General features: G+C 43.4%; 1 protein-coding gene across 3 annotated transcripts in view; it reads left to right on the forward strand.

Annotated features, from left to right (window-relative positions):
- Nucleotides 1–6,872: 6,872 nt before the first annotated feature.
- The window catches only part of LOC136428815 (uncharacterized), a 32,474-nt gene continuing 14,664 nt past the window's right edge, over nt 6,873–24,682 (forward strand). Inside the window, exon 1 of one of the 3 annotated variants that reach the window (XM_066418579.1) lies at nt 6,873–7,071. In XM_066418579.1, the coding sequence (XP_066274676.1) occupies nt 7,066–7,071 (6 nt within the window). In that variant the 5' untranslated portion in view covers nt 6,873–7,065. Of the gene's footprint in view, nt 7,072–22,367; nt 23,214–24,682 lie in introns of those variants that run through there. The other 2 variants (XM_066418578.1, XM_066418581.1) reach the window with 2 other exon arrangements.

Here is a 24,682-nt window from a genome sequence, read left to right on the forward strand (position 1 = left end):
CTCTGTGTACGTCTGAAACTGCGCGCGATCACGTATGTCCAAGTAGACGTCTATATTTTCTGTACCTTTGCCACCATCATAATGTAGTATTCTTCAGAAAAGGAAGAAAACAATATTGGCGAGTCGGTTCATTGTTAAACCTGGATAAACCGTCCCAGACATGACGAATTGTAAGTTGTAAATGGACCGTACCTTGGAGGACAAATCGTTTAAGTGCATCGTTCATAAGGGGTGCATTTTGTTCTTAATGACTATGTTTTTTGATCGGTCTTAAGGTTTAAAATCCGCCTGTTACTTTACATTTAAGTGTGTCTTACTAAACCAAATCAAATCAAAGTCTTCTATCATTTCGGAATGTTTAAAGATTTGTCAGTCTTACCCAGATGGGTTCGAAACGCAATTAAAACGTACCTCATATTGAGAGAAGCCGCGATTGTGTATTCTACGGGGAAATTCATCATTTTTCCGCTCAGATTTCATACTCCGTAGCGTCAGATAGCGGAACGATGTGTAGGATATTTGTATAGTCTCACATGGCGTGATAAAGAGACTATAATCATCACCTCTCCCAATCGTGATTAATCGTGATTCAGCAACCATCTCTGAATCACACCTGGTTGCGAAAGGTGTTTAAGAAAGCTTGAAAACGTTTCTCAAAAATCCTTAATGTCTTGTTGATAGAAGGTTTCCCCCGCGTTGTGTGTTCAGCCGTCTTATAGATGCTATCTCTGTAGCTCGAGTTACGTGCTGACGGTTTTTGTTATGTTTGTGCATAGAGAGTTTCGGAACTAAACAGTTGGGGGAGTCTTCCTTCTGTTGAGTCTGTGTTTGTGATATTTCGTAGCAGAAAGAAATATTGTTACTGTTTGATTATCGTCTTGTTGGATCACGAAAGAGGTATGTCTTTCTTTGTCAATTTTTCTCGTGTTTTTTGTTTTATTTCTTAATTTGCCGATGAAGCACGTTTATAGAGCGATATTTACATGTTCAAATGTACTACAAAATCCTCTAGATCAAAACATTTTTCATATCCATCGGAAGTACTCAAATCTCTGGACGGACGAAACGTGTGTTAAACTTGCTGTCCCTAGTTTGTGGCCAGGTTTTGACGGACAGAATGTTCGTATCACACATAAAAACATAGACTTACTTCCCTTTTTCCTACCCAGTCTTTATGGCCACAATACTATAACTACAAAGATACAGACCTTTTTTTTCAATACTTGTAGTATACACAACCAAATTGCAATGAAATAAAAAGCAAGCCAGATAGTTTGTAATTACACGTCAGTGGTCGAAAAAAATGCATTTTTGTCTGCATGTTTGTAAACAGCTACTCATCTCGAGTACACCACTTCCAACTAGATAAACACACCAGGTAAACAACAAGAGGAAACACCAGACACTACCGAACGCATCTTCTGGAGTCTTTCTCTATGAAATTTGGTGTAAATTTGGTGAAAAGAAATATCAAATTCCAGTTTTCGTTCTGCAGATGTAGGTATGTTGCAGATGTAAGGCAAACGCGATACAATGTTGAATGTATACTGTTGGCACGCATCTTAAATAAGGCTTATGTCAGGCAGTGAGACGTTCAAATAGCACATGCCTAATGCGCTGCGTACGAGGCTCTCACACGTTAGAATGCTCTGATCATGGCGCGAGCGGTTTTCCCTGACGACTCCTGTTTTCTCAACTGATGTCATGGAACATACCGCAGCTGTAGGCGTTAGTTAGGTACCGGGACGGCTTCTGGACGCACACGGGGGAACTGTTGTAGGGGGCCGTATGTTTGTTTGTTTCGCTTAACGATATTCAACCGCCTTTTTTGTACAGTAGGCACAAAGACTGGACTATATGTGTCCGAAGCTCAAACGATTTTTTTTTCATAAACAACACGAGATTTGTATTTTGATACAAAACGTTAGATCACTTGCTTCGAAATTGACATGGCGGAAATGTACATACCTTAGCTACTAATATGTCACAGGAAGGGAACATCTTTCACTAAAATGTAACTGGCAATCGTGATAGTAGGACGGGTTTTCGAGTAAATCTATGACATCTTACTCATTTATGCTCAGACAGGTGTAGTTGTCGTCAGATATGGCGACAGAAACACCACATCGACACAGGTGTTTTTCAGGTGCAAATCACTGCACAACATAGCGCAACGACTGAAGAACATTTTCGTTCGTTTTTCACACAGAAAGACACACACACTTTCTGTGATTCATTCAACCGCCATAATGGGTGCACATCTGATAGGATTGTCCCGTGTTTTCCCCTTGACTACTCTATCGTTGTCTATCTCAACAAGACGCAGTTGAGTGTGTAAAACTACCCGTGTACGATGAAAAGGACACGGCTCCTTAAACTGTAGTGAAATGGCATGTAGCCATGTCCAGATGGCACACACGATAAGGTGCATACACACAGGTGCGGAGTATACACCTTCCGTACACACCTGGAGTTAACTGGTATAGACGCTGACGGACGTTTTATATACCGTTACCTGACAGAAAAGAAAATGTCGTTGTTTTGGTTATTTTTGATGTTGTTGTCGATGTAAACAAATGTAAACACACTATCAGTTTTATAGGTTAATAGTTTTATCTATTGTGAAGGTGTAACCCAAAGTCCATTACATTTCGCTCTCGTACAAATTCGTGCCTTCGCATCTAGTGACGAAAATGTGTTCCGTCTACAAAAATGTGTTTTGAGGTGCCTTGAACCTACAAACGGTCATAATATGTTTCACCGCTTGTTTCACAGTGTGTGTATCAGGAAAGGGATGGGTGGGACGATAATCACAGTGAAGAAAGCTTTAATCGCAAACCTTCATGTCCATACTTACTGAACGTGTCGCACAGTGAATTTAACGCGAGTGCCTGTTATCACTTGAAATGTCTTAAATTCCTGCGTTGAAACCTTTGTTAAAGGTAAAAGTTTTTTTCCGGATCGATAGTAGCCATTTCAGGTGTCCAGGTGGGATAAGCGAGAGATGTTGTTCACGCTACCAATATTTTTAAGATGGGCATGGAATGTTTCTGATATGTCTCTAACCGTTCGCATAGATAGCGAAAAACTCTATCTTTATGACAGGTGGTTCTCTGGATGCTTCACAAAATGAACATTTTCCAGAGCTCTCTCGGTTGACATTAGCATGGGAAGAAGACTAAGATACAAAGCGTCTGTATTCTCTAGCCTTAAGGCGTACCGGACATCAAATCTGAAGACTAAGACTCTGTTGTCTGCGGCGAAGTGTCTTCCCTTGATTGAGTAGTCCCGAGAGACCGCTGAAGAGCCAGGTGATACTTCTCTTCTGACAGCACCTATGATAGATCTGGACAGAATCTGCAAAATCTTGGACGAACCTAGATTAAACTGTCAAATAGTTGCAAGTTGAGAGTCCCAAGAAGCCTTCGATTCCAAAAGAAAGAGAAACGTTACAGATTGTGTAGAGTCTTGCAAACTTGTGATGAGTCATTTAAGAAGTAAGACCACCAGATCAGCCAAGCGTCACGGGGCCTATTTTCTTCTAGATCTAGATGTATGTTGGGTGCAAGAAAGCGTTAGGTTATAACTCTACCAACATAATCTGTACCAGATACTGTGCGACATATGTCAATTATCGTAAGATCCTAGACAAGGCAGGCGGTAAAAAAGTTACCCTTCTGTACTTGGTTACAGTCCTGAGATGTTATTTGCTTGCTTTTCTGTTTTCATCTAGATCTAGATGTATATTGGGTGTATAAAAGAGAGGGCTAGGTTATGACTCTAAGACAAGCTGTACTAGATACTGAGCATCATTTCAATCTTAAGATCCTAGACAAGGCAGGCGGTAAAAAGTTAACCTTCTGTACTTTGTTGTAGTCCTGATTTGTTATTTGTTATAAGCTATGATGATGATGATTTGCTTGTGTTTCTGTTTTCTTCTAGATCTAGGTCTATGTTTAGTGTAAGAAAGGGTTAGGTTATAACTCAAACATAATCTGTACTGAGCATCATTTCAATCATAAGATCCTAGACAAGGCAGGCGGTAAAAAGTTAACCTTCTGTACTTTGTTGTAGTCCTGATTTGTCATTTGTTATAAGCTATGATGATGATGATTTGCTTGTGTTTCTGTTTTCTTCTAGATCTAGGTCTATGTTTAGTGTAAGAAAGGGTTAGGTTATAACTTAAACATAATCTGTACTGAGCATCATTTCAATCTTAAGATCCAAGACAAGGCAGGCGGTAAAAAGTTTATTGTAGTCCTGAGGTGTTATTTGCTCGTGTGTGTGAGTGATGGAGGCGTCCCAGGAGACGGTAGAAGGGGCCAGGTGATAGCGCTCAGCTGACAGGAGTTGTGATAGATCCGCCCGCCCGTACAATGGACGGCAAGCGGAGGTGATCGATGCTGTGGTGTCGGCCCGGAACAAACTGGGAGGGCCCGTCCACACTTGTGCGTATATTCAAGCCCGTTTGGGTTGCGTATTTACATCTTTTGTCTTAGGTTTGCGGCCGAAAAAGGTTCGATGACCAGGCTGCACAGCGGTGGGTCAAAGTAGAAAACAACTTCTTCCCGGCAAACTTGACCTGAATCAAAAAATGTTAACTCATACAGACTTGAACATTCGGACAGAAGGAGGGAAAGGGACTCTTTCCCGCGGGACTAGAACTTTCACTTCTTTTTTCTTTATCACCAAGATAAAACCGATAACGCCTTTTGGATACTTTGGTGTGGATTCAGGATACGTTATGATGTTTTGCTGATCATTAAAATGATGACGCTAATAAGAGTAAATGATGAAGATGAATTGGGACGATAGTTATGCTTGAAATTGTCTTAGATGTGACCTGATTAGTGATGCTCGTTTGCTTTGTTCGTTTTCTTTGTTCGTTTTTCTATTTGAAGATGAAAATGATTTGAACAGCCCTTGAGGTAGTACGAAAAGTCATACTGTACAAAGGGTAACGATATCTCAGACCTTTTTATACATTAAGAGAGAAGTGCTTGTCTCGTGCATTCATGTAGCTCTGCCTTCGCAAACCCCTAATTTAGTGTGACTATTTAACAGACTGTAGTCTACTGAGCAACATTTTTCATGCATATTTCCTCCTAGCATCCAGTTGAGGTAGCTCATGTACGTACCTCTCACATGCCATTGTACGCTAAAGAAGCTTTCTACAAGACTCAGGAATTTAGAAATACAACGATTATCATGTCGTGATATCGCATAGGAAATAGAACACATACGAGTCGTCTAACAAAAGAATACAAGTGTTAGGTATAGATTTGTATTCACACGATTTCCTTTGCACACATCAATTACACCTGTATATCAGGTAAGCAGAAAGACTGTAATCTTTCTCAGCTATCGGCCGCTTAAGACACAGAACAAAACAAGAACACAACAATGCGGCATCCATCAGGGTTTTCTCCGAGCTAAAGTGGCCATTTTACTGCCAGGTGAAGCCATTAGGTGTGAATGTTTTCACACTCCGCGAAACAAACCGGCCCCTTGGCGTTCTCGTGCGCCCGGTGACGGGCTGTCGTCCCGACAATTTCCTTCCATTGTCCGAGGTTTCCTCAAGTGATTTTCTTGACAACATCGCCCGAGGATGGGCCACTTTTCTGGAGAAGCACATCTTCTTCTAAATTGATTCCTATTGTATCTAGTCAGTGGTGTATGGGTCCCAACGGAGTAAAGGCGCAATATTCTCACCAATTGCACTATTTTTAGTGAGGAGTGATTGTTCGCTGAGTAGATGTATCTGTCAGGTGCATGAGTTAGATTGATACATGGGAGGAAATGTAGCATTTGTTTTCGGAAATGTTCGTTTCATGTGTGTGTTTTGACCATTTGCCCTCATCGGAAAACGTGTGCCCTATATACACACAACGGCATGTTTTCTTTTGCTTTGACGTATTGAAATATCAGAGATCTGTTTTTAAGGATGGTAATGTCATGACATACGATAGACAGGTGCCGATTGGAACCCCCGTTGTGAACAAATGTAATAACAGGGTTTCCGATGTACGGCATGTGTCGATGATAACTATAATTTTTCAAGGATTTATGACCTTTTCGCTGTAATGCTCGACTGTTCATGATTCAGCCTAGTTCCAGTCTTGCTTTGATCTAATTGTACCACGCACAAAACAATGTTTTGATGCTGCAATAGACAGTCTTCCGGAAAAAAAGGGAGGTAGGAGTATAGATGACACATGCGATGCTAAAGCGCTCGTTTTTGTTTATTTGGTCGACAACTAGTTTTAAACCAAATGTCGGCTAGGCTGCAAGCTGAAAACCAGAAAACTACAAGTCTCAATTGTCCCTATGTAGTGAAGCAGCATGGCAACATTTGCTGCAATTTTTATTAATCTTAATGTTAATATTTTAAGTGTCCCTTCCTACGGTGGAGATAGATAACTTCAAATTTATCAAAGAATATTGAAACTTTTGTACATGAGAAATGGCCGGCGGGAAGTTAACGGAATAATAGCTGACCCCTTTTTTCGTTTACATTGTTCGGTTACAATTATAGAAAATGGTCATAGGATATGTTCCATTTTACCGCAGCGCACGGTAACGATCTGTTGTCCACTTCCCAACTGACGTGTATCAACAGATAACCGGACAATGGCCCTTCCCCCCAGGGCCTGGTCACTACAAGCAGAATCATTGTGTCCGGTCTACATGATAGATGTGTGGAATAAGTGGCCACTCTACCGGTGATTAATGAATGTCCATTTGCGGACAGTCATTCATTCGGGGTCGGTGTGAAAAAGCCCGTTGTTCTGTCGGACACTTCGGTAGTTCTGAGACGACTCACGTGATCTACTGAACATAAATGAACCAACGTCCTCACAGCCAATCAGAAGCGGTGGTGTATGAGGGCTTGTCTGAGTAAACAGAATACTACTGCTACAACTGGGCGTGAAACAAGATCCTAGAACAGTTCTTCAGCAAGCCAAGCTCGTCTTAGGCCTCTTCGCGCCGTAGTTAACGGAAAGAAAGATCTAACCCGGAAAAGAAGTCAACGAGAAAGGAGCTAGGATACCCTCGAATACTGCCATGCCTGTAAGTTGTTTCCGTTCTTTTGTCAGGTCAGTTTGCTGGAATAGATACCCGTATTTTTCGGCGAAACCTAGGAGGACTTAGTTATTCCGATGATGCGCTTGGGATGATTTGACTTTTTTTTTCTGACTAGAGAATGGTTGCGACTAGGTTAACATGTATTTATTCGTCAGGTTTAAAAACAGCTTCCATTGTCGTACTTTTAATTGTTTCTTTTCCCAAGTGCGCTTGAGATACGTTCAGTTATTATGCGATTGGAGTCTGTAGTGTATTTTTCTTTCCGGACTGACAAGTTTTGGTGGTACGTACATTTTCGTATGCCTAACCGATATGAACAAACGGCATAGATATCAAGTTATAGCATTATTGCGATCAGCAGACTTTGCAAATAACGATCATTTGATATGATTGTGACAAAATAAGGTAACAAAATAACCGTAATTTGGTAAAATATTTAAACCCAAAAAATGAAGGATGTTCTAAAAAAAGCAACTCATTGATGTGGTACGTCTGTGTCTTGAAATGTTCCCTACAAAATCAGAGCCATCAGATTACATTTCCAGGTTTCTAAACTTCATTTCTCAACGTATATGCTCAGATTCAAATATCTTCCACCACATCGTTTTCGCTTAGAATAATTTTCAAATCTTTTTCGCTCAATCGCGCAGAGGCTATAGAGAGCCGTATACTATTTAGGTTCCATATGTATCCTTCAAACTCGAATCATTCCATTTATCTGTCACCTCCTTGTGCGTGACATCTTAAGCCGTATTATAGCTATACATTTCAGAAGACCTGAAAATATGTCTCAACTGTCACAGGATCCAACATATACAGTTTTAAGCGTCAGCCTGATACATACGATCTTTATTGACACAACAAAGGTACAGCGACTTTCGTAAGGTCTTCTACAACTATACATGCAAACAAAAAAGGATACAAAAGAATTAACCAACGTACAAGTATATATATGTATACTGTAAAAAGCCGATACAGGAAGGGCTGTTGTTTTCCGTTTTTGTAAACGACAGTGGAAGAAGAAAAAGTGGGAGGAAAAAGAAAGAACAAAACGATGCAGGGATATCGTTGGACCGCTTCTATATGGACAATATAAAGTGACGTACCATGATTGTTGATAAAACAATTAAAAGGGTATATATTTAGCTCTCATTAGATGGATGAGTAGATAGATCACGGCCGAACTGACAGCAGCTAAACCGTCTCGGAATATTGTGCAAGTTGTCTTTCCACGTACTCGTAACACGTAAGGCCCGATTCCACTCGCCTGTGATCGCGCTGAGACCTCGCTGCAACCTAAATTGGATCTGACAAACCCTTGACTTCATAATTGGAATATTACAAATTCCATGCATTTTATCTACGGAATTCGTGAAGCGATCTGTCAGATTTTAGGTCACAGTGATGTGGGGTTGCAAGTTTGTTGGGAACCGATCCTTCACAAACAGCCCCGCGTAGTCTGCATAGGGGCCCCCCCTGCCCTTCTACCGTGCGTTTCCCTCTCTTCCCGAGTCAGACGCCTGTCGCTAGCAGCCCTCTGCAGGTGTGTAGACCCTTTCTCATGGGCCAATGCCTGACAAAATACCGATCCGAGTGATAACAAGTTCTGTCCACAGCGCGAGTTTGCCCGGTGTAAACGGGGACCGTGTGCTCGCTATTGTACCCGCCGAGCCGACACAAACACCTCCCAGCCCTAAATTACGCTTTGATAAGATAATCGCACGGGTAAATCGGTGTGCACAGGTGTTAGAAGAGCGGGCAGAGAAGAATAAAGCCAAAGTTCAACATGACGGTGGATCGTTTCCGTCAACCATGATATCTGATCTTTGTTTTTACTGTTGTTAAAGTCAAAACGATTGCTGGAATTGTACCTTTTGTCTATTCTAGTAGCGTTAGTATAGTAAATTGATGGACGGATATTTGACCGGGATTTGGTCCTGACATTTCTGAGCTATGCGTAAATATGTATAAGGGAGTATTTGTTGGCAATGGTTTTTCGTCAACTTTATCTGATTTGTCGCTAAAGTCAAAACGATTGCTGGAATTGCTCCTCTTGTCTAATAGTCACTTTAGTGCAGTGATAGACGAGTGTTTGACTGGGATTTGATCCTGATATTTCTGAGCTATGCGTCAATATGTAAAAGCGGCCGTTTTTTTAGCTATGGTATGAACGAACCAACGAACAAAAAATAAATCATTCCAGAGGAACTACAAGAGTTTGAACGAAGAATTATCCTGAGGGCACTACAAGGACCTGAACAAACGAACGAACTAGCGAGCGAGGGAAGAACAGAAGATAAGTCATTCCAGAGGATAGTCGACATAGTAGTGCCACTTTCGGGCCATGCATTCAAAGATATCTAGTCACGAACGCGTCGGCCCGTCAGTAGTTCCTATCATTATGCGTGGCAGCAAAAAATTGCCACGATATAACTCGTGAAAGTTGTCCCTTTACCTAGAAGAGTAGCTGTACTGTGTACAGGTGTCATTGTCCCGTGCACAGGTGGTATTGTGGAAGAGTGCACAGTCGGGGGGACGGTGGGTAAGTGACGGGCATGTCACCGTGAGTTACCCGGCCGTCCCGAATGTGAACCACGGGCTTTGTTAGGCGTAGGCACAGTCTTTAAACAAGTGATTATTCATAGCGCTGGATGTTTTGGCTCCCACTGTTTCGAAAAAAAAAGTCGAAACCAATAAGTTAGAATTTAGGATCAATATCTGGATTAGAGTAGTCATATGCTATATATATTCTTCTTCACTGTCTGTCCGTCCTTTGCATGTTACATGAACTTGCAATAGTAGCCTCCGGGCAAGAATTTGCTTTAAACTTTTCTCGTTGTAACTTGTAATATATAAGAATCGAACGCATCCTGACTCCTGGTAAAGTGATATAAGTTTTGTTATCAAAGCGTTGACTCAAACGTTCCATACGGAAGATTTGAACATCTTTCTTTTTGGGAATAGCTCGTATGTGATTTACACATTCTCGTTGTGCTTCAGCGATAACAAGGTGCACACTGTACACATGTGATCGTGACCATAATTTATGTTGCCAAGGCTTTTTCATTTCCTGTCCCATACCACTGGACATGCGACTGTCACCCGTAAGCAATTTCACCAGGTTGGTAGAACATAGGATATTGGAGATTATTTTTACACAACCAGTAATCTCACCTGCTGACGTTTAGGCTACTTATTGCGGTGAGAAGCAGTACTCCAGTCAGAGGCTCTGAGGAAGGTGTCTGACAGACACCGCAACGTCAGCAGGTGAGATTCACTAGTTGTGTAAAAAGAATCTCCAATATCCTATGCGACTGTCATCTGTCCTATTGCCCTCTGCCCCACCAAATGACCAAACCTGAGCACAAAAGCCCGATAATTGCAGGTGTTCGTAACATTTTGTGTTGTATTCATTCTTGTCACCACCTGAATGGGTTTATAGCCTGCGGACGTTTCCACCTTTATTGCTTGTGTCGTCTCAGCATGACACGGGTTCTGTTGCGTCGCCGGTGGCACTGTGGGGCATCCTGCAGAAGTAATGCTGTTACAAACGTCACAGATCGCTTCAAAAATAACGATCTTCTGAACATCAGGAATCAGAACACAGAATAGAAATCGCAGCACTCGCTGGACGGCTCTCTACGGGCTGACCGTGCTTTGGTTTCATTGTTCCTTCTGTCCCTTTTTTTCAATGAAAATTTAGTTTCTAACAATTGTACGGAAACTCTGTTGCCATTGGTATATTTATGGGTGTAGGATACGTCCCTTTCAGCAATAATGGCGGATAATTGTGGCGGGGTCAATGAAATGTAACGATTTTTCTAACAATTCTGGCAGGTGATTGATGGCTGGTTCTGTTCGGGTGTCAGAAGATGAAAGGCCCAAATGTGTGAATCTTCCTCTTTTAATTTTCTGCGGATTATTTTGTGATTAAATGCACGTGTGTGGTAGAAATAAAAACAGATGAGTGTCTATAGTGCGAGGGACCCTAGTGAGCAGAGGATGAGATGACAATGCCTACAGCAGGTGGGGAGGAAATGGAGCCAACAATACATCGTATGTATTTTTTAGTAGATCTCGCTGTACGGATTAGGCAGGTTTGACATGAAATTTATGGTTTGTAATTAGTGGGAACTACATGCAGCTGTTGTAGGGTCGTATGGGGGCAGAGTTTTCCTGGAAATGGGAAAGGGGGTCTAGAAGAAGAACACTCGGCGTTGGTAAAATTCCTAGGAACGTAAAACCTGGGAACTGTCTCTGTCTGTGTGGCTATATAGCCGATATTACCACCCTTCAGCGTAACACTCTAGCTTCGCAGGCACGCGGCGCGACAGCTGCTGGTTATGTAACACTGAACGACGTGTCACACCTAACCTTTGCACATCTAGATTGAAGCGCTGTTGAAAGCTATCTAGTTAGTATCTAGTTAGGATGCCCCTACTGTACTTGGCGGGAAAAGAGAGGGCATCTCGTCATAAAGGAAAAATCCGGATACCTTCCAGCTCGTGTTCTTTTAACATCACATAGTACCGTGATATGTTTTATAGTTCCATCAAAGACTAAAAACTTGTGCTGTTATCTATAAACAGGCTATAGCTAGAGGGGGGCGTGTTGTCCTTTTACAGTATCTACCCACAGTCCCCCCTGAGAAATTCAGGTAAAAGTAGAGGGGTGAAATACTGATATTCTTCAAAACTTTCCTCCAAATGTTCTTTTTTTTAAATCTTTCTTTATTCACGTTTTAACAAAACAAAGAAAAGCATGGCAGTTTACAAAACAAAGCACATGAAGTACCACAAAATTAAAACATAAAATCCGGAAACAAAATAGTTGGTACTTAAACCCTTAGTACCAAATGTTCTTAATATCGGCAACATTATTCTGGTTTTGGGTCAGGAAATATCAATAAGATCTGCGTAGATAGAGGTAGGATTGCGCAATGATTTTTTATTGCACTGCAGTAGTTTTGATTTTTGCTAGTGTGATTATTTTGTTTCCAGTTATCGTACACTATAGAGAGATGAGACTCTTAATGCATGTCTATGTTACAATATCGGCCAAACGGACAGAAGAAGAAATGACCTGTACCTAGCTAACGCTACTCTCCAAGCAGAGTTTAGACTCCGACTTGTTATGGACGTCTTTCTGTGCGTTTTTATCGGGCTCTCTGTTTTATCAGGTTTTCATTTTGTCCACCAGCCAAGCCTGACAAAATGGAAATCCCAATAAAAACGCCTAAAAAGATGTCCAAAATAAGCCAGAACCTAATCTTTGCTTGGAGAGTAAGCTAACGCTTGATAACGCTCAAACTAAAACCAGACTGCCGACAGTCACCGTGAATGTATGAGGAGTACTGTGTACCCTGATTGGCAGGTTGTCCACAGTTTGTGCTGATTGCCATCGCTCGACAGTGCCTCCTCACTAACAGCTAATAATCGTTATCAGCACCATCTGAGAGGCAGATAGCCCGTGGACAAATGTGGGGACCGGAGGCGGGACGCGTGGCGAGCGCCCAGGCCGTCATCAACAGCACGTGCCGCGAGCGTGCCGTCCGCACCAACGTACAATCCCTTTAATTCATTGTCACGTCCGTTCCCATTCACGGGTGTCCCTATGTACTTGGCGTAAACACACTCCCACAATAACTCTGCTGACTTGTAATACAAAGGATTTCAGTCAGAATGAGTGAAACTCCGCCAAGTTAAACATTCCGGACGACCGTGGCTGTCAGGGGAGGGCGCACAGAACCCTGGGCGTCGAAATGCCCGCCAAAGGCGCTGTTTGCTCAGTTGTGACCAGTAAACGTGGCGCACGTTTCGTCGGGATACATTCGGTGTTGTCATGGTCACCGACTTTTGTAACGAGCGGCCACGAGGCCTAAAACATACAGGAAACCTCGTGTTAGACTACTACATAGTCATTATCACTTCAGCGTAAACATCAACGTATTGTAGCTGAGAAGAAATGGACATAGGATGAAATGTTGAAAATCATCACATGGTTTAACGGTCTCTGTTTATTTGGCACTTAGACAAAACTCGTTTCATAAGTGAACCCTAGAAATACTCCAATATAAGCTATTCTGTAGAAATAGAGACGCCATAAAGCAACAATACATTTAGAACCATGTATACTTTGTGTAGTATCTACATACATACATGTCTGTATAATTGGGAATCTAGCACTTTGATATCATCGTGGTATCTTCTAGTATTAAGTTGATTGCGTAAATGCCAGATCTAGAATGACATAGCATTCTCCTTCCTATCCCTTTTCGTCAGCTGTAACCCTACAGCTGTTTCGGTATAACAAGACACCAGTGATGAGGCCGCGCTCGTGTCAGTCTGGTTGAGAATACGATCAACATACAAACATTCAACTAAGGCGTAGCGCCCTTGTTCTTTGTGTTGTCTGTGGGTTACATTTCACTCCAAACATGTACATGTTTGTCTAGAATGTTATGTAGAAACGGTAATTTATGTATAACGTCTGAACACACGATAAAAACCGGGAAACGCAATCAAAGTTTGCACGCGAATTATTTGGTTAATAGATGGTAACGTTACCGTATTGGATAAAACGAATAAGGCACGCTTGCGGTAATATCTATTTTGCATCAAATCATGTTGCTTTTCTACTTTTACTAAAGTCACCCTCTCTCGTCTTCACGCTTGTCTAGATACTGTACTCTTTATTGTAGTCTTTTTCACAGTAGCGTCACAAACTTAATTGTTTTTTAGAGCTCTAAAGTGATATTGTTCATAACGTCAATTGCACAAAGTTTATACGTGTTTTACATCGGATTGAGGGTTAAACAGAAATCACAGGTGAACAGCGGAGTTGGGTTATTGTAGTCTTTACCAGACTAACTACGCCGGTTATAGGGAGAATATTTGAGAGTTTGGCCACCAGAGGGTTTCATTTGCAGGCGTAGGGGGAGATGTTAACCTTCCCGTTGACCGATTCACCTGGCCAATTATCCCCTTTTTGCCGAATTCTACGATTTGTAGCCCCGTTGGAAGGCCTGGTGGAGGCTAGGGTTGTTGTTGGTGGGTTGTCCGTTCCGTGTAGTTGGTCGACAGACATGTACGGAATGAACAGAAGACGCTACGGTCGGGCAACACATTTCCTGAAGGCGGGAACACAGGTGCGCTAGTGTCTTCTACCCCCGGGAAAACACGTAACGACTCACGCTAAACTAGACATACTCAGCATTGTCTGCTCGTGTAAGCTTTTACACTGGATACGTACTTAGAAATTGGAGGAAAGGGGAAAGGCTTCCTTACAATATTCAGAACAAAGGAACTATTCCTATCTTGATACTGGACGGCTTGGCGAATACAAGAAATTTGAGTTAAAAAAGGTAAGGCAGTCAAGCTTAATTGTTTTATTAACAATGGCATCAAAGTGATCTTTTTGACGTCGTTACTTTGATTCACATGAACTTCTGAAGGCGTTGCTTCGGATGAAGTATTTCTTTCTCTGAAAAACGTGTATATTTTGAACGATAGATTTCAAGGAGCACAACTAGTAAATGGTTCATAAGAATGATTTAGAAAGTACGAGTGAATGAGCGAAGTTTCTCTAGACCACCTGACACCCGGCGGCTAGATAGCTCCATCGCAGGTGTGCGGACATCTTTAAACATAGATAACATCTCCGTACACAAGCGATATGTTGTCAGACTGGCCGAGAATCTAGTGTTAGATATGTTAAGGATGTTTTGTGTTGAGCGGTCTGAGATCTTATCTCACAAGACAGGGGAGAAACCTGTTGTTCAGGTGCGGGCTTCTGTGTCGAAAATACAGACGTCGGGATTGTAAGATGAACAGATGTATCTTACCACATGGGTCGTATAAGCTAACTCTTGGGCAAAGAGCCAAGAACAGGAGGTTTTGTCTAGCTGTTGTTCTGCGAAAAGTTTGCAGACATTTGTAGGGCAACAAGCGCTGTATATCACTAAACACAGCGCTAAAACACCATGTCTGCGTAGTAGTAAACCTCCTTGGTAGCAGTTAGTAGCAGCGCGTGTATTGTAGTGGTAACAGCAAGTGGCGTTGATACTGTATCATGAGGAAAAGTGATTTGGAAAGTATAGGATTCGGGAGTAAAAAAAAAAAACATTGATAGTTTTGCCGCGAGACAAGTTTCCAACATTTCTCAGAATTTAGACGGATCTTAAAATCTTGTCAGAAATCGTTAGAGTAGACCTTTTGACGACGTCATTGTGTATGCTTTCCTGTTCCAGTACCGTCCGTGAAGGTTTACATGTACAGGAGTGTCCGCCGTTTCCTCTTACATTGATTCTATCTAACTTGCGTTCACAAACTGAATAGGAAACCTGCTCGTTTACACACGGTGGCGCAGACGGTATACAAGGTCTATTCTCCACACACTCATGTAACATGTTTTTTGGTGAAGGGGACCCTTGTGAAGGTCCCAGGGGTTCTGAAGGGCTCACCTTTACCAAAGTACATGTTACCGCGGTATCGTAATCAAAGTTTCCAACGGAGCATGGCCGCGTTGTGCCAGAGGCACTGGTTAAACAGATCACGATGGGTTCTACCCCTCCGATTGGGATGCGAGCTCACGCCGGGGATTAGACCTCAACCGCGCCGCGGTCCGTCTGTAGGCACGAGCTACCAAAGCACCGACGCGCTCTAATCCACTTGTTGTTGCTGAAGGGGAGGGCTCGGAAGTGTTGGGGGGCTTGTTGGACGTGGGGGCCGGCAGATTAGGCCGATTAGACGAGAAGATAATCGCCTTAACCATTGCTGGTGAGCAGGGCTAAGAGGACAGGCAAAACGTGGTCGGTTGTTGGTTGGTCCTTACGTTCTGTTGTTGCCTTGCTATCTACATGTATGGTCAGGATTGAGACACACAGCAGCGACGCCCATCAAACGCAACTCCTTCATACGGTATGAATTATTTTGTACTCATGACTAAACACCTTGAATGTCAGAAGGTATAGTAGAGATTCTTAGACTTGTAGCCATTGTCACACAAAGCCAACCATGGTCCCCCGACCATCTTCAGACCATGGTTGGGAGTTAGTCGTGAGCAAGGTCATCTGTGGTTGGTAGTTGGTCGGCAAGGTTGCCTGCTAGTCTTTAAAAGTCATCTGCGCCAACCGACTATGAATTTTGAAAAATCGAAGCCGGGGAAGCCACGTTCTGTTTGGATGCTCGGGGGAGAGAACTGGAGTTAGAATATAGGAGCATTCCAAACTACTCCCAACTCGGCGCCGACCTTGGTTGGGGAGTGGTCGGGAGCAAAGTCGTGGGAAGGTCCTGAATGTGTAACAGGAGCTTCTGGTTCTGCGACCAGTGACGGCCAGGTCGCTAGGTTAGTTAGTTGTTAGGTTGGTTGGTTGGTATAACTCCGCCACGATAACTGATTACGTTATCATTACAAACTCGTCCATTATCAGTTGTCCCAACCATGTCGTTGTAGTGTTTCGTCTTCTACCACCTGTGACAAATATTACGTGCGCTGGCATGTCAAAGTTGATGCAACATTTCTGTATGTATTTATAGTGTGGTATAGAACGTGTGGAACTAGTTTTTCTGGCGATCCACACACCTGCAAACATAGCTATAATCTCATAAACACAGTCCGCACCAAACGCCCTTCATCGAATCATCATTCGGGGAGGATACCAAATATAAATGGCTGTGAAAGCCGTCAAGCATCCCCAGCTTTGTTAGCAAAATTGACTCATTACATAAGGTCAAGCTCGAACAAAAGCTAGTCACGAATCACAATCAGAAAAATCAGGTGTGCTACATACTGCAAAGCCTCGATTTTAGCCACGAATCTGAGACTTAAATCTTGGTGACTATGTTTCGCCCGAGGGGTACTGTTCCTTTTACAACTCGTAGATCTGTCATATTAGATGCTAATGCTGCAAAGCCCGTCACTAATAAATCTAGGAAGGAAAGGGTTATTTACTTGTCCTTCCAAAAAAGAGCAATTTACGTCCCCGTAGCCTCACACGTACAGTAACGCGTCAACCATGTCTGTATTTCACACAACTTTCATTAAATCAGGATTAAGTTAAACATTTAGAGCTTTAGGGCTTTGGCTAAATAGAATTTCCGTTATTGCACCCATTGTGTGAGCGGACTTGTATCATGGCCTAAGAGATCTGGCGGAGAAAGCCCCCTGTGTCGGGTGAGATGTGCGGTAAGTCCGCCCATTGTGGCACAGACCAGCGTGGAGCGGCCGTGTCAAGAAGTCACTGTCACTTCCCGCCATGCACAGCTCCGCTAGCTGAACACCTATTCTCAGAAGTTCGGTGTTGATATGGTGCCAGCTTCTTCTTTTTTTAGCTTTTTGAACAGACAAGGACAATGTGGCACTCCATTCAAGTTTTCTATAACTTATTTTAACAGTGCCACGTACAGAGAGAAATATACGAATTTTACACCTGGGTGGAGTGAGGAAAGTCGTGTAAAGCACAACAACATCGATATCGGTGGCGTCATGGGAGTCGAACCCAGGACCACTCGGTTCCGGACCGAACACCCTGCCGTTACGCCACACGACCCCACAGGACGTTGTTGATACGGTGTCAGCTGGGCACTGTTTTCATGTTGTTTTATGTTATGTTGTGTTCGTCTGGGCAGGAACCCAGGACGTGAAAGAGGAAATAGAAAATTCCGATTCCCTTTAACTTGTTCATCTCAATTCATACGTACTTCGCTCAAGTGCATCCCCTCAGCTCTCAGAAACTTGAAATATGAAATATGCACAGCGGAAAGGCCTGCACGACTGGTAAAAGAAGAAGAAAAGAAGAACTTAACTGTGCGACATGTAGAAACATGACAGTTGAACTATTTTTAATCTCTAACAATTCAAAATGACTAATCTAATATATGAATAACAGTAGATACAATCTATCTAATATATCTAAAAGACACAAAGAACTTGGAATATGTTAGGGATATTCGACAAATAACTAGAAGGTCGTACACGAATAAAAGGAAGTTCTGAAAAGTCTCCTATAAGACCATGTGAGTAACCGATAAAATGATTTTCACTTTTACCCATTCCACCACCAATACAATTATGCCTTATTATTCTTTGTTACGTACGGTTCTTAATGAGAAATGATTTATTTAAATGTTTCTGACAGTTGACAAGAACGTGTCTCTAAACCTTCTTCTGTGATTCAACACCTTTAGAGCAGACGTCGATATATAGTTGAAAGTTTTATTGCCAATTCTTGCCCGTAGGCGAACTGCAAGTACATGTAACATGAAAAGGACGGACAGACAATGATGAACAGTATAGCATGTATAGTATGTGGCTATTCCGGTATAACTACTGACACTAGATTCTAACTAAAAGGCGTCTTCAAGTAAACGTACTGTGTACTGTGTACTACTAGAGGGGATGTCTTCGATAGCCAGCTATACTACATACTATGTACATGTACATGTACAATTCTGAAGATGGTTGAATTGGTATCCCGCCATTGCATCAGAAACTGAGGCAATTTTTTTTGTTACTTTCTCTTTTCTATACAGCAACAGTGTGCTCCTGTGTGCTCAGTGTGTCCCCAAGTTGACTTTTCCGTGCGCCATGATTATAAACATCCATTGCCGTGTTTACCCTGACATTCATCATCCCGTCCCGGACGGTGGCAGTCCGTGGGAAGAGTCAGCCACCCTTTCCTCTGTTAAAATACACCCCGTTTGCCCTCCTTTCCCTATAATTTTCCCCGAAGGCCGGGCCGTCCAAACACCGCCTGGGAGACAAAACACGTCACGGGTCCTTGGCCACCAGCAGGTGCAGCAAACGGAAATATATATAGAGAGAAGGGGGAAAAAAGTAGCAAATGACAGTCTGATGGAACAGGCGCACAACTTGTCGCACAAAGGGAGAAAATTAAACACTCCACAGTGCCCTTCGCTACAGTCTCCCCCATTCACGCGGCCCACGGGCAGCTGCATGCTTGTTTGAGGCAAATTCATATTCTATTGCAGAGTAACAGTGTATAATTAACGTCCAGGGACACTGTTCTATGTACAGCTTGTTATTCTCTAAGAAAAACAAAAGCTTCCCCTTTATCTATAGTCTCCGAGTCCCCTGCATTTTCTTAACCCATCTCGATGGAGTTCTAAAACCACAAATGAAGTCTCCAGGGTTTTAAGACGTCTTCTTGTGCACGAGACGCTCACAGGCTGCCGTTTTTCCACGGGGAGGAGGGAAGAAAGGGTTGCGTGGCACGACGGGGAAATTAATTATATTGTGAACCTGAAAAGTGCTTTTATCTAAAACGTTGGCACACGGCCAGCTATTAGGCTGGGAAGTGTTCCATTATGCTCCAGGAGATAATATAGGGCCGATTGTTGCTGTTCCTGGAAAGATAAATTATCAGCAGACGTTTTCTCTACCTAATTCCTGGAATTAATTTTTTTCTTTTTTCCAAACCATTTTTTTTTACTTTTCTATGCTCTGTAATGTTAAGAGAATTTTGTGCGTGCGCGTGCAAGCATGATTTGATCTTTTTCTCTTAGTTGTCATACTTCACAATGTGTTAGATACATGCGGAGGTTGCTTTTACGCAACGACCACGCTGGAAGTTTTGTTTGTATGATATCTTTTAGCTGTATAGGATCATCTCTCTCATAACATTTGGAGCACATAGGATTATGATATCAACCCGCAAGGTTTGCTTGTCGGCGGTTGGTCGCTGTTGCGCAGTTTGATTCCTGTAGTTTTGTGCTTCCCAAAGATGAGAGCACTAGCCTCCTTTACAGGCCTTAATAGGAGCGCCTGTGTTAATTTGGAGGCGCGATTTTCAACATATCGGAGCCAGGTTCTAACACCGGGGAGATCGTAGTCTCTACCATAGGGAGAATGTATTCCAGGGAAGTTTGGACAGTTTTCATTTGCAAGCGCAGCGGAAATATATACATTACCGTGGACTGACTCAACACTGGCCAATAATTCCTTTTTTACCGAATTCTACGATCCATACGCCCGTTGGAAGGCCTGGTGGAGGCTAGGGAGATTGTGTCACTGCGCCTCTAGGAGGCCTGCTTTCGGTCGGTACAGAGACGACCTCCCCGGCATGAGAATCTGTCCCCGATATGTTGAAAATCGCGAATCAGCGCTGCCCCCAAAAAATAAACGCCTGCGCTCATCGAAGACCTGCAAATGAGGCTAAAAACACGGGCTTTAGAGTAAGGGGGCGGGAAAATGCGGGTTTTTATACTTTTTTGATGGAAGTCTCTCGGCGGGAACTCTGCTTAACCATCGTCAATACTGCAATTTGGGCGGGACGGAGTAACCAGGTGCGCTCGGAGCGCAGCGGCCGAGCCACAAAAGCGAGCCGGTCGGGCGCTCGGCTGGAGAGAACCGCCGACACAATGCGCACAATCTGTACCTACAAGGTCCTGTCTTCTGGCCTCCTAATCGCCGTGAAATTGATTTATGTCCGTGCTCCCCGTCACCCCTTGTGTTAGCGGCCTGACCGCCTGGTATTTGCCCTGAGTACACCGCGTATTCACTCTCTACCACGCGCCCTTACCACAATTGGAAATGAGAACTCTCGGGGAAAAAGAAGGCCTAAATTTGCACCTATTGATTTGTGATCACCGGGCAGGGTTCTTTCACAAATGGTCTCTCTCTGCAGTGGTGCTAAACTATCCGCCTTGTACTGCCGAGCGAATGCCGGGCGACGACGTTTTGAAGTTCAGGCGCGTAGAAAACGAGTCCATTCAGCTGAGTCTATAATCCACTTACGCGGCCGTCCGACTGTCCCCACCGTGTAATAGGGGTCTGTTGTGGCGTATTGTTATCGATAGCGAGGGAAAAGTTTATAGATAAAGCAAGAGATGGAATAAAGGGAAAACCGCCCTTTGTAATTTTTCCATATGCTCGGTGCGTGCACCGATAAACGACGGAGAGGTATTAAATTGAAGGCCTGTCACGTTGGGACGATGCAGACGTTCGCCATTTAGCCATATAATTTCCCCCTTTGTGTACTTTACAACGTTTCTGAATCTTGTGTACACAACGTATATGCGGGCACTTCATCCAAAAATAAACGGTCATCATAACAATAAATGATAATTGTCCAAAATTTTCCTCAAGGGCCCTTCAGGAATTCGTCCGACGCCGTGTCTGACATTAATCTCTTCTTGTCGACGCCGGGAGAAATTAGCAGATAGTTAGAGACCTTCATTTTCCTATTTACTCCATACATATGAAACATTACCTTGATTATACGTTACGGGGACGTTCTACACGAAAGGGGCGGTGAGTGTCACTCCTACCGGGGATATTCCCTCTATTAAACCGGCATTAGCCGGGTATTTACGGAGAGACAACAGAATAGGGCAGCCAGAAACCGGATCGACAAAACAATGGGACAGGTGCGATCAAGCGAAAGTCAAGACTGCCAATTTCTATCTGCCGATTAGATGGAGATTATATTAAAATGATCGCTTCAGTGACCATTGGTCCGCCTATAGAGCATATAAATGGTTTAACACCAGGGTGCGCACGCTTCAGTTGGAGAACACTTCTAGCGGGGGAGACTGCACAGGACTGTAGTATGGTAGGGCCATATCTTCTTTGTACATCATATCAAGCAGTTTTTTTGTCAACAAGTACTTAGATAAGTATAATTCTTGCAGCGTGGATGGTCATGAGGGCGAAATGAGTCCTTCGGGACTAATTTTCAGCAATTTTGGCGGCGCGCTACTGAGTGTGCTTTGACTATTCACCGATGTTTACGTTGCTTAAATGTGGTAATTTCCTCCAAAGGGAGTCAGATTTTGTGCAGGAACAATTGCTCAATTTGTGGATGCCTGTTTGCCGTCCCCTATAGACATGTTGTTGTTTTTTTACGTTCTTACCAAACCCTTATCTTGAGTGCTTACTAACTAGATACATACTCTTTATAAACGTTATTATTTCAAAGCTGTCTGCCCGCCAGCTTCCAACTTTACTTGCGTTATAAGGTGGAACAGTACAGTATGACATTACACTAGCTCTTTGACTAGCGTAACTTTGCATATAACGTCAGGGAAGCCTGGGAGACACTCTGAAAACATAGTACGCTCTATATCTGTTATATTTGTAGTATATCTATTTGTTGCATTGGAAGAGAAGCTTCGACTTTGTAGTTTCAGTGAAGTAAGTTGTGTGCCAACCTGTATACATGGAGTCCCTGTATCAGTGTCGTATACGCATTAGCCAACTTGAGGTTTCCCAGAAAGCACAGAGGCACTTGATATCTAGCTCACTTGCGTGAGTCTGTCAAGATCATGAGAGGGTCCTCACGCGAGGTGTACAATCTGTGGTTCTTATTTTCTCATCTCTCTTCCCGTCTTTGATCGACTTTCCACTGTTGGTCCGACAATGCCTCATCTCAATCCGTTACTGTAAGAATGGGAAGATTTCTTTGGTTCGCTCCACGCCTTTCTTCCTCTTTCTTTTCATCCTGGCGGTATTCAACATTTCTTCTGCATTTCTTTCTTACTCCGCTCGAGGATTAACCCAGTAAGTCAACAGTTGAGAGGTTACTATGGCTATTCTGTGCTTGATACACCCAGCGCTATCTCCTGACGGCTTAAATCGCCCGGCGTTCTTTTTGTCGCCACCCCGTCTTTTCTGTCACCGGGCGTTCCGGGAGCGGACGACAAATGCGGGCGGTGTTTGCCCAGACCCCGTCCGTTTGCCCGGCAGTCTTCTCCCCGGCTGCAGCTGCAGGTCACGACCGGACCGGCCACGGGTCCGACACCGAGCAAACCCATCTGACCAAACACTGCGTCTTTGTTACCCCTTTTTCAACGTTTTCAATCAAAGTATTGGCGACACAGTGCTGTTGTTTGCGTGCTGTCACTCTCCCCTGTGTCCTCCCCGAGCGAGGTCGCGCCGGAGGCCGTGTCCTCTGGACCCCGCCGTTTATGTTGTTGGCCTGCCCTTGTCTGTTGAATGGATCCCTCACTTCACCCCGACCTTCCTCACAATCTCCCGGGTGAGAGAGCCGGACAATACGCACCGTCAGGGGAGCGCCTTTGATGTCCTGCCGAAGCCTTGGCCTCTGGTGGCTGAGACGTTTGTGCCTGAGAACGTACTGAATCAAAGTGTCCAGTCAGATTAGGAAGGTATGACGTCTGTCTCGATTATTTTCAGTTCCTTCCACGTCAATGTGCAAGCAGGTTCTTTGGGTATCGTGTTCGCTCTATCCTTCCTTCCTCCGTAAGCCCTCATGCGCCTTCTACATAACCTCACGTGGTTGTACTGTACAGGACTGTAGAGAGAATGGAAATGTTGCTCTGCACACTTTGAATGATTATATTTTCCTATAGTCTCCTACTTGATTAATTTGATATGTCCCGGGCCAAGCTCTTTTTCGTCGTTGCTAACATTCTAGATTCAGGTAGACCTGATTTTTCTGAACTCGAGCTCGTTTATTGAAAGTATAGAAAACTCTGTGTGTGTGTGTGTGTGTGTGTGTGTGTGTGTGTGTGTGTGTGTGTGTGTGTGTGTGTGTGTGTGTGTGTGTGTGTGTGTGTGTGTGTGTGTGTGTGTGTGTGTGTGTGTGTGTGTGTGTGTGTGTGTGTGTGTGTGTGTGTGTGTGTGTGTGTGTGTGTGTGTGTGTGTGAGTGGGTATCTCCTTCACTTGTATCACTCTCACAATGCCTTACGGCAAAGCTCAACAATCGACTTCAGATAAATTGTTAGTCTTCCAGAGACGGACGTTGTGCCTTTCAGATACAACATTTAGATGTTCTCGATTTGTTACAACCGAATGAACCTTTAATGTCTATCGGTCGGTACTGTCTTGCACCATGGATGTGATTTTTTTTTAGAATAAGGCTTCCTCTTTACGCCTTTTCATGTATATTTTGGTCCATTTCTGTTGGAGGGTACTTTTCTGGTCGAGGGTACTTTTCTGGTCAATGTTTTTTTTTTCTGGTCGAGTGCATGACGCGTGCCCCATCATCAGGTAGTTGCATCTCTAACTGACAACCGTGGAAACTGTCGCAACACGATCATCTGCGGGGCGCCCGTTTCCATGGTGATTCCATTAGGAAACACTGACTTGGAACATAGATTTAAAGCGAGTGAAGAAATCAGATTTCCAGGAGGTCCTGTTGTGGTTTGTTGCGTGAAGACCTCCGGCAGACACATGTACGGGAGCTACCAGTGCGTACATGTGTCAAACTTTATAAATCACCGTTCCTATTTACTGTGCCGTATTCGTTCGTTCAGACCCTTGTAGTGCCTGGTGGCACATAAGGAAGCAAGTTAAGGAAACTCTTTCAGTAGTAGGGCATACTTTTTACAGGCAGGGGTTGCTAGCAAGTCCCTTTTAACATGCTCGAGACATACACCTCTTCGAACACAGGACCCTCATTTTACGTTCCTTCCGAAAGACTGGTTAAGCCCCAACCGAGAGGCCCTGCACAGGATTGAACCGGGGTCTTTCAGCAAGGAGGTTAAATATTCTGTCAGTTAGCATCTAATTTTGTCATTTATTCAAGTGTATTTCACGCGTTATGGAAGTAGAAATAGTCTGTGAAATCTCAGCTTCCGTGCATTAGCTAGTAAACTATATGAACATGCTAAT

Source organism: Branchiostoma lanceolatum, chromosome 2 (genome assembly GCF_035083965.1).
Source record: "Branchiostoma lanceolatum isolate klBraLanc5 chromosome 2, klBraLanc5.hap2, whole genome shotgun sequence".
Classification (NCBI taxonomy): Eukaryota; Metazoa; Chordata; class Leptocardii; order Amphioxiformes; family Branchiostomatidae; genus Branchiostoma; species Branchiostoma lanceolatum.